Source organism: Diplotaxodon limnothrissa, linkage group LG3, assembly GCF_057381915.1.
Source record: "Diplotaxodon limnothrissa isolate DT_005_m linkage group LG3, D_limnothrissa_male_GT1.1, whole genome shotgun sequence".
NCBI classification, from domain to species: Eukaryota; Metazoa; Chordata; class Actinopteri; order Cichliformes; family Cichlidae; genus Diplotaxodon; species Diplotaxodon limnothrissa.
In genome coordinates this window covers 33228094-33239430 of record NC_140598.1, presented here as the reverse complement: position 1 = coordinate 33239430, position 11337 = coordinate 33228094, and the positions used below count along the sequence as shown (strand labels likewise).

General features: G+C 41.4%; 1 protein-coding gene across 1 annotated transcript; it reads right to left on the bottom strand.

Annotated features, from left to right (window-relative positions):
• Positions 1–1302: 1302 nt before the first annotated feature.
• On the bottom strand, positions 1303–10626 carry tlr2 (toll-like receptor 2). The gene is made up of 11 exons (XM_085350562.1): positions 10347–10626; positions 9356–9512; positions 9073–9222; positions 8313–8519; positions 8098–8220; positions 7822–7972; positions 3401–3565; positions 3113–3292; positions 2894–3034; positions 2309–2817; positions 1303–1705 (listed from the first exon to the last, which is right to left on the bottom strand). The coding sequence occupies exons 1-11, from the start codon at positions 10624–10626 to the stop codon at positions 1303–1305; spliced, it is 2466 nt and encodes an 821-aa protein (XP_085206688.1).
• Positions 10627–11337: the final 711 nt, after the last annotated feature.

The window sequence follows — 11337 nt, the reverse complement described above, 5'->3', positions numbered from 1 at the left end:
TCGCCTCTGAACGAAATCAGTGTCTATACAGTCCATTCTCTTTTGAGCTGCTTTTAAGCATCTTGTAGTCGTCGTTCCAACACAGTGTGTTTGTTTTGATTCGTAGACCCCGAAAATGGTGCCGCGCTCCCACAATGCATTGAGGCGTGACTCCAAAGCCCTATTACGTGGTAGTGCACTCCCGGTGCTTGCTTGGAAGTTTAGGGGGGGTTTTCGCTGTAAAAAGAAGTTTTCTTCCCACGCACAACGGACACTAATGTTTTTGTCACTTTTTATTGAATCAAACTCAAAGTAAGGTCAGTACTTCCACGCTTTAAACGCTGCACGCTCATACTCTCTCCCGCACTCGATATATGATCCACTGTTGATCTGCACACAGCTGTTGTCACGAACGTCGCACTCGCTTACGTCAATGTCATGAGACATTCTCACAAAAAAATCACGGTTTTAGTAACGCAGTAACGCAGCGTTCCTACGGGAAAGTAACAGTAATCTAATTACCGTTTTTGCAATAGTAATCCCTTACTTTACTCGTTACCTGAAAAAAGTAATCAGATTACAGTAATGTGTTACAAGTAACGTGTTACTGCCCATCTCTGGTCATCAGGATAGGGATTTGTGTTGGCGTTTAGGGCTGTAGCCTCAGGTTTATATTGTGAACGGTAATAATGTGAAAGTGTTTTTCAGATAATTTTAAATAGTAAAATTAAAGTAATGAGTAGTATAACAAACATCTTTATCCTGTTTGTAATGAAGTAATGTACTGCATTACTTTAAAGAAAAGCGTTCTTTGCAATATGTGCAATAATTACTTTTTTCGAGTAATGATCCCAAAACTGATCACAACAAAGAGGGAAAATGCCTCTGACATGTACAAACATTTGAGCATACAGCATGTAATTAATTAGTATGATTTTAATGTCTTTGATATGCTGCTGACTCTGATGGTGGTGACTCTTACATTGGAGACAATGAGATTGATAAGTGAAACAACAACTGGGATTGCTAAATTGTTATCGATTCCCATCCCTAGTGACAATGATGTCCTAGTTGGTGGAGGAGGCCACCTCCTTGGACTGACAGAAACTGGTAACAACCACAACCCCGTCCTTTTTGCTTTTCTCCAAAACACAGGAATAAATTTGGGGTTGTGAGCTAGGGTTGTGATTTTCAGTGATGATGACTTGGATATCAGTGAATTAAGATGCTACAGCTTTACTTTGACTTTATTTATCCCTCTCTTGTATCCCTTATTATCCAACTCTTTCTTTTTCTTCTCATTCTTTATTATATTCTGCTCTTTTAGTTATCATTTCCTCTCAAAGCATTGCGCAGACACCTCCAGAACTCCTCCCTCTTCTCTTCCTCCTGTGGCCACTCTAGGTAGGTGGTGGAACTCATCAGTTTGCGCAGTTTGTAGAAGCGTTTGGGGACATCATCCTTGGACAATGGCTCTAGTAGGATCAAAATGGCTGCCTCACCAGTGGCATGACCATCAAAAAGCCAGAAGTGAGAGAAGTCAAGCTCATAGCGGCACCAGTCAGACTGCACAAAATTCTCGGAGAGGATGAAGACAGTTCTCCGACTGCGTTCGATAGCATTCATGATGTTGTCCACAATCCATTGTCCAGGAAGGAAATCCCGCTTGTGAAGGCAGAGAGTCAAGTTCCGGTGGGATGTTGACCTAGTCCCAGAGCTGCTTTCACTGTTGAAGTGAAGAAAAAAGCAGCTTTCAGCCTTTCTACTTTCTAATTTGGTATACAGCGTATAAGCCAGAGACTGCACAATCAAAATAATTAATATACTTTAAGTTTTGCAATCATTTCATGAGTTTAAATCTGTATGATTTAAAAAATGGTTAATGCAAGAATTTTAAAAACTCTATTAAACTTGCTTTGATAACACATTGTTTGGACTCAGATCTTGATCAAAGATCTTCCATGTCAAGTGTTCTACATCACCCCAAAATTTAGGTTATTAAAAAATGGAAGCTTTTTAAAGAGGTTGATATACCCAGTTTGGAAGTGTTTCAGTTTATTTAGGTTAAACTATGTTTGAAACCCAATTTTGTCTTCTTAACCGTCATTAACAGTAGCCAAAAGCTCTAGTTACCTATATCATGCAGCATTTACACAGAGAGCAGTTTCATTGTCGGATGTCAGAACTACCCTTTTAAAAAATGCCAGATAGCTGTATTTGTTCAGAAAAACTACACTGAAACCTTTATTACTGATGAACACAGTAATGACAATATGGACACTTTGGCTGAAATTATGTCAAATAATATCACAAAAACTGATGAACTTACCTTGGCTCCTCTAGCTCAGGTACCAAAAAATTTTCCACCCAGCCAGCATCTCTTTCACTGTAGGAAACAAAGGCATCAAAGGATATCAGGGCTTCTGTGTCTGCCTTATCTCTGCGTTGCTGCCGTTGTCGAGAATTACGCTTGGTCTTGAGCCATGCCCAGATCATCTTGAGGTACCAAAAGGCATGGATGCGCCACAGCACCACAGACAGCAGAGTGGCTACAAACAACGCCAAGCCACAGCTCACTGACACAAACAAAACCTGATGGCACATGACAACTGAGAGTCGGACTTGATCCACTGGCTGTCCATGTAGATAGAAAGGGTAGTCACAGATGTAGCTGTCCACTCCATCTGTCAGTTGTATACCTCCACCTTCTCGGAGTTCCAACTGGACAAAGCTGACAAAGTCACAGGAGCAGACAAACTTATTCTGACCAGCCTGGAGGTTATCGAGTCGCTGGTATGACTGGAGGTCTGTTTTGCCAAACATGTTCAGGGTATTTGACTGTGGAAATAAAATGTGTATCATAATGGAAACACTACGAGGATCAGAAGCATAAACATATGATCTGACTTATTACCTGGATGGTCAGGGTTTGTAGATTGGGGAAGGATAGCCCAGAGGGCAACCTCAGAAACTTGTTGCCAGAGAGATACAGTTCCCTGAGTACAGGCAGAAGTAGAGTGAAATCTTTAAGGTTGTTGTTGCTCAAATCCAGCACCTGTAAAGAATAAAGCATAAGGGAAAAAAAAAATAGGTTGCCAGGTCAATCTGCCAGGTCAATACATGGTCTTCATACCTCCAGGGTTTGGGGTAGACAGGGGGTAATGGCTGTGAACTTTGCCCCGGAGATGTTTAGGAATCGCAGGGTGGAAGGCCAAGGACAGCTTGAGGGCATGAAGCTGTAACCGGTCCTACTAATATCCAGGTGTGTCAGTTTAGAGAACTTTGTGACCAGTCGGCTCACGGTGGACAAAGACTGGACAGAAATGGGGAATGAAAGATGGAAAGTACTTGTCGTCATCAATCCTCAGAATTCTTGAATACTTGTAGGTAACGCAGATTTTATTAAAGTTTCATACTTCACCTTCAGAGCATTTCCACTGAAGTTTAAAACTCGAATGTCCTTCAAAGTTTGTGTTGTACCACAAAGCGTCTCCTCCAGAGTCAGGTCCGTCAGAAGGTTGTCGGACAGGTCCAGATACTGCAGGTTCTTCAGCAGATGGGACGTAAGACAAGGCATCACAAACACCTAAAGGAAAGAACCAAAACTCATCAATATGACTGCAAAGTGGGAAGCTGTAAGGTAAGGGGAGACACTAGTTCCATTAGTGTCTCCCCTAGTATTTTCCTTCAGTTTGCATTATAACTCCAACATCCGTCCACAAGACAGACATGTTAGGTAAACCGTTGATTCTTATTTGGCCACAGGTCTGATTGTGAAAACGAATAGTTATCTGTCTCTCTTTGTTAGTCTTGCAACAGACTGGATACCTGTCCGAGGTGTACCCTGCTACCCTATAAGGTGGGATAGTCTCCGGGCCCCTGCATGACCCTGGATTAGCCAAATTAAAGAAAAATGGTGGACAGCTGTAAATATTGCATGCACAGGAAACAGGGGCCTTTTTGGCAATCATTTCCATTTCCATGTACAATGCAGAAAACAGTATGAACAAAGTATATTGTAGCAACTATCAGGTAAAAAAGTTTCATGTAGAAACTTGAAAGAACATCCAACTACCCTGCAGGGCATTATAAACATGTTTGCAAGTATCCTTAGTTTGATTTTATGTCTCCTGAAGAGGTTAACTCTGTAAGGAAAACTTAAAATGAAAGGGATGTGTTGATACAATCTATAATATCAGTAAATAGTTCAACAAATCTCTGGCTTTGCTTTCATGTGCACTAGGGTCAGAGAAAATAAAAACAAGAGTTTTTAGATGAAATGGCCATCTTCATCTATGGTATGTATAAACAGTATATACAAGTAAAACTTATAAGCTAAAACCTTTCTCTTGAATACATGCTGATCTGAAAATTATCCACATCTTCACACAAACTCCACAAAAGCCAAACTCACAGATGACCTAAAGATAAGTAAAAAAATAAACAGACCATCTAGGTGTCTGTTTATGTTCCGGTAGAAAAGATTTGTTTTAATTTCATTTTACTAATTTTTTTTTGTCAGCTTAAAAAAATCCATCTTCAACTGAAAACAGTGAACTCAAGGCTTTCAAAATCATAGTTGATCACTGTATGGATATCCTGAAAAAATGTCTCTAGAGAGTAAACTAATCAATATTTTCCATAGATTTGTTCTCCATAGATTTGTTCTCCATCATCCATCCAAGATGGCGCCGCGGATGGCAGCCTCGGTACTGCGCTCTCTCGCACTTTTCTTGTTTCTGTTCATTTTCTGCGCTTTTGGTCACTCAGACTACATCACTTTCTCCAGAGAACAACTGCTAAACATCAGGCAGTCATCTCACTATAGTTCTTATCCATTTTTCACAAACCCGGAAAGTTTTTTGGAGATTTTAGTTGGAGGCGCAGCAGATCTCTGTGGCTCCTGGAGAAGACGTAGACGGGGGAGTCGCGCTGGTGAAGCAAACAAAGACCTGGCCAACGAGTTAAACACTTTCTATTGCAGGTTTGAGACGGACAGACTCCCACGCCCCACCCTCCCCTCCCCAGGGACATTGCTTCAGACACTGACCCCCAACACACCTTCCACCTCTCCCCCCTTCACCCTGCCCCTCCCCAATCAAGACTCAACGACCACCCCCACCCTCCCCAATCCAGACTCAACGACCTCCACCCCCCTTTCCTCCTCCCTGAAACTCAAAATACACACTCAGGATGTGAGCCGACTATTCCAGAAACAGAAGCCTAGGAAAGCCCCCGGACCAGACGGCGTCTCATCCTCCTGCCTCAAAACCTGTGCTGAACAGCTGGCTCCCATCTTTACTCACATCTTCAACAGATCCCTGGAGCTGTGTGAAGTTCCCTCCTGCTTCAAACACTCCACCATCATCCCTGTTCCCAAGAAAACCACCATCACATGACTTGAATGACTACAGACCTGTCGCCTTGACGTCTGTGGTCATGAAATCCTTCGAACGACTGGTGTTAGCCCATCTGAAAGACATTACTGGCCACCAGCTGGACCCTCTGCAGTTTGCCTACCGGGCAAACAGGTCGGTGGATGATGCAGTGAACATGGGGCTGCATTACATCCTGCAACACCTTGACAGGATCCTGGAACTTATGCCAGGATCCTGTTTGTGACTTTAGTTCGGCTTTTAACACCATTGTGCCTGAACTTCTTTCCTCCAAACTCTCCCAGCTCAGCGTGTCACCAGCTACCTGTCAGTGGATCACCAGCTTCCTGACAGACAGAAAGCAACAAGTTTGGCTGGGGGAGATCACCTCTGAAACCCGGTCCCTCAGTATTGGTGCCCCTCAAGGATGTGTCCTCTCACCACTACTGTTCTCCCTCTACACTAACGACTGCACCTCCAAGAACTCGGCTGTCAAACTCCTAAAGTTTGCAGATGACACCACTGTCATTGGCCTCATTCAAGATGGTGATGAGTCTGCATACTGGCTGGTACTCTGGTGCAGTCAGCACAATCTGGAGCTGAACACTCTTAAGACTGTAGAGATGACAGTGGACTTCAGGAGACATCCCTCAACTCTACTCCCCCTCACCATATCAGACAGCCCTGTGTCAACTGTGAAGACCTTCAAGTTCCTGGGTACAACCATCTCCCAGGACCTGAAGTGGGAGACCAACATCAACTCCATCCTCAAAAAGACCCAGCAGAGGATGTACTTCCTGAGACAACTGGGGAAGTACAGTCTTCCACAGGAGCTGCTGATCCAGTTCTACACTGCGGTCATTGAGTCTGTCCTGTGCTCCTCCATCACAGTCTGGTATGGAGCAGCCACTAAACAGGACAGGAGCAGACTGCAGCGGACTGTACGGACAGCAGAAAGGATCATCGGCGCCCCCCTGCCCTCCATCCAGGATCTGTACCTCTCAAGAACCAGGAAACGGGCAGGGAAAATCATCACAGACCCCTCACACCCTGCACACAGACTTTTTGATCTGCTGCCCTCTGGCAGACAGTACAGAAGCCTGCAGACCAGGACCACCCGACATAGGAACAGTTTCTTTCCCCTCGCCATCTCCCTTCTTAACAGTTGACCTGTCACACTGCTCCCACTGCCAGACTGCTGCTGCACCTTATGTACATTCTGTAGTATTCATTTCACCTCATTTCATTTCTGTATTCTATGTATATAAGTTAGATTCGTTATTTATAGTTGGTTTACACAGCTTTGTGTATGTATGTGTAATGTGTATATATAGACACGTGTGTGTGTGTGTGTGTGTGTGTGTGTGTGTGTGTGTGTGTGTGTGTGTGTGTGATTTACATTGCTGTGCTTGAGAGCCACCATCTACCGGAACCAAATTCCCCGTATGTGTCTGCACATATACTTGGCCAATAAACACGATTCTGATTTTGAAAATGTTACACAAGCAGCATACATTACAGAGCTGGTCACTTTAGAGACTGGCATTTTAATAGCATTTTTTAAAAATAAACATTTCAAAATATTTACAGCACAATCAGCTGTTCTGCATCAAATTTGATGCCACACAAATTATTTGTGCCACTCCAAAAATAATTTCTGTCTACTATGAAATAAAGGAGAACAACAGCCTGATACCTGCAGTCCTGACAACAGGAGATGTATCACTGCTGTAACACCTGTAATATTCAGCAGTCGCCTCATTGTTCTGACACACACAAAACTATTGACTACACTACACACTAACTACACAAGATTTGCGCTAAACGTCACAAATCTCTCACATCTCAAAACACCGCCATCACTCCTAAAACTTCCCCCGTTTCTTAACAACTTGCCATATCATTTTTTGATTGGTCGACATCTCCAGTGGTTGTACACGTTGTCATTAACGTGGCTTCACTCCACATCAGCCACGCCGCTTTGCTAGCTAAAACACCGGTGTGGGCACATTAGGACGCTGTCATAGCCTGTCAACAACGTTGATTAGCTCCGTATATACGAATGTGAATCACATCATTGGCTGGACTATGGGATAAGGTGTCATCGTTCTAATCCCATACGGGAGCAGCCAGTCACTCACTGACTAACACTGCAAAACGGAATTGTTGAAGTTTTAATTTTAATTTCAATTCAGGTTAGATTTTTTCTTTGTGTGCAACGCAAACTTTTAGTGCGCAGAGACCGTGCCAGCAGAGGGAACATTGTCAATCGTAAGTTTCCCTCCTCTTTAAATTTTCTCTGAAGAGTAGCAACATGTGGGTCTCAAAAAACTCTCAAATGACCTGAAGACAAAGACTGTTCACCATCATGGGAAGGATACAGAAGGGGAAGGATACAGAAAGCTGTCTCAGAGATTTAAGCTGTCTGTTTCCACAGTTAGGAACATACTGAGAAAATTATTTTTACCTTGGCGTTTATGACAGACACCCTTCTTGGATACTCCAGCAGAAAACCCAATTGTAGAAGTGAGGTAAATTTGTAGACATCCAGAATTACAAGGTTACGGATGTAGAACTCATCTATGCTTCTGTGATCAGTTTGGCTAGCTTTCCCCCACCTAACCCCAACCAAAAAAAGACAAGTTTGTTGTTTTCAATTTCCTGTATAATACACAAACGTTTCTTTTGAACCAAAGTTGCTAACTGGGACATATGCCAAAAAGATAATGTGCTTCTTTCCTACCAGCCTTCGCCCATCAGTGTGACATCTTCTATGGTAAGTTTGGTCAGTGGAACTCCATCTAATACCACCAGGAAGTCAACAATAGCCTCGTCAGACACAGAAACATTATGTAGGGTCAAATACCTGAAGAGTTACAACACAGAGGAAGAATAGGTTTGTTTGTTTCCCAGTTTGTTAGAATATTAGTTTTACCCAAGTAGAAGTGATGTCCATACCTGATCCTCCTTTTGGCTGCCTTACTAAAGGGCTGAACAGACTGAACTCCATTCAAATTGATGTCTTTCAGAATGATGGGTGTCTCAGGATATGACACATCATCAATCATAGACCCAGCCAAGGTCACATTTGTTAGAAAAGGACCATGGAGACTCAAGGTGACATGACCTAGCGGCCAAATGTGTGCTAATGTACCAGCGTCATAGCTGCAGAAGCAAGATACAGAAGCTAAAAGTTGAGGATATGTGAAAAGGAAGACAGTATACACAATAATAAAAGCATCAGATATTGATTTGTATATTTAGTAAAAGCACATAGAGAAGTGTTGGTTTGTTAGCCCAAATAAGTATAAAGAATCTATAAAAATAGACCATAACCAACACATTTTAAAGAACTTTTTTAAAAAAGTAACTTTTATATATAACTGAAATTATATATAAAAGAGTTATGCCATAAATATGAGTCTTTAAAGATGTCTCTTAGTTATTCTTCATTATTTTGACACACATTTCTGAAGTTGAGATGGAAACGGTTACATTTTGCAATAGCAAAGAAAATTCATAAAGCGTGTTGATTCATTAACCTACTAAGTAACTTACTTTTAGCCATCTATAGCCACCTATAAAAATGTATTCATAGCCTCACTACAGTTAACCATAAACAAAAGACTCAAGGCAGTTAGAATAAAGGATACTAATTTGAAGCTACCACCACTAATAAAGACAGTAACTTAACACCACTACCAAAACCCGTGCAAACCTGGTCAGGTTGTTTGCATGAACAGTTAACTCCTCCAGCTGGGTGACTCCAGACAGATCTCCTCTCCGGAGCTCCTTCAGAGAAGGACCTCCAAGGGCCAGCTTCCTTAGTCTGACTAGGGCCCCAAATACTGGAGGAGAACCGAGGTAACTAGATGAGAGCACAGGAAAAGAAAATAACCATAATGTAATAATAATAATAATAATAATAATAATAATAATAATAACTTACGTTTTTGTTTTTTTTTTGTCTTGTCACAATTTTGGTACCTTTAGCTTATTACCTGTATGGGTTGTTGAGTAGGTTGAGCTGCTGCAGAGCTTCCAGCTTGCTGAACCATTTGTGGTTTAGCATAGTCAGCTGGTTGTAAGAGAGATCCAGCTGTTCCAGGCTCCACAGAGAGTCAAAAGCTGATGGATGGATCTCAGCTAAGCCATTGCCTGGAGGACAGTAACATCTATCTTAAAACAAATTGTAAACACATTTTATTGATGAAAATCAAACACTGAATTGAAATCCCAGAGCTCTGCCAAGTCTTTTTTGTAGCAACTGGAAAACAAACAAGTAAAAAGTAACTGTAGCAGATAAAGGATTTGTAATGACTTGTTACAAAACATCATAATGTCATTGGGAGCCCTTGTTCATGGCACACTTTGTTGTAAAGTAAATATTTAAATATATAACAAGACTTTGGATCAAGTTTTTCACAATCATAGTTCACATTTTATGCATGACTGCCTCCCCCCAGAGTCTTCAAGTGAGAGTGTGATGATGCCATGCACTTAACCTGAAATCACCTTTTCAATGTTTTAAAGTACATTTCAGGACAAGGTTTCATGGCCATCGTGTCCCTTGACGTGCATAATTTACACATCCAAATGTATAGACTTTGGTAGACTTTCACCCAGTCGGACTATCACTACAACATGACTTCAAATTACATCCCTTATGACTAAAACATGCAACCACAAATCCAAATGACTCCCATTATTTAAAAAGAAAAAAAAGATTTTTGTCAAATTTTAACTTGCAACAACACCTGCACAATACAGAGTGAGTAGACAAAACCAGTATTTTGTCCATTGGGATATGCTGATGATCCTACTAGTTACAGAAAAAGCAGATAAAAAGGCTGAAATAGTCTCACTTTTCAAAATAAAATGTTGTCAAAAGAATATTTTTTATAGTTAGCTGTTGGTATTCTTCTCATTTTTTTCCATCACCACAGCTTGCCCCTCCACCAACACCCACTCAATCAATACTTTATGTGTTACCGTGGAGATCAAGAACCTTCAGTTGCATGTGGCCCGTCAGGTCATCATTCGTCACAGCTGTTATTTTATTAAAGGAAAGATCAAGACTCAAGGCACTGCCTGTTACAGTGGGAACACTGGTGAATCCACTGTGGGAGCAGTTACAGAAGAGCTGCTGGTTGCAGTGGTCGCAGGATGGCTTCTTGTTGTCTGTGTTCAACCTCTGGCCCCAGCTCTCAGAGAGGAAGAGGAGGACGAGGATGAAGGAGAGAGCAGAGGAGCAGCTGGTTGGACGTCTCATGCTGCATGAAATCAGTGAAGAACATGAAGTAGTGTTTGAGATGATTTATAAATCAGGGAGAAAGTGAGTCATACTTCTCAGACTGCAGAGGACCCACACACAGAAGTGAAAGAACAACAGGGAAGAAGCACAATTTCAAAGAGGAAGCCTAAAAAGTTTCATTCACAACACAATTCTGCAAAAGTGAAAGGTGTTATCAGAAAACAGAGATGTCTTCAGCTTCTCACACACCCTACACCTAATGGTTCCATCTGTTAAAGCATAAGCACATGAAGTTTTCAGTCATGTCGCAAATAACAGCCTCCATTCTTATGGCTCCAGGGTATTGATCTTCTTTGAACAAAGCCAGTGCATTGAAATCAGAGCAGGAAGCAACAAATATCATCTCAAAGCATTGACTTGTCAGCATTTTATATTTATACATTTATAGAGCAGTTCATCCCATGGGAAAAATAAATGAAAGAACCTTTGCACCTTTCACTCCAGAAATAGCAAATGCTTGTCTAATATTTGTGCATTTTTCATACATTAATCACAACTCGATTCATACATTTTTACATATTATGTAAAATGTAATGTAAAATGTAAATTGTATAAAATATAACACAGATATTTGTAATTGTTTTTTAAAGTTATTTTTCCATACGGAATTTTCCAAATGTTAAAATAGAAATATGTAGTAACTGATGTGGAAACTGATGTAAAGGTGGG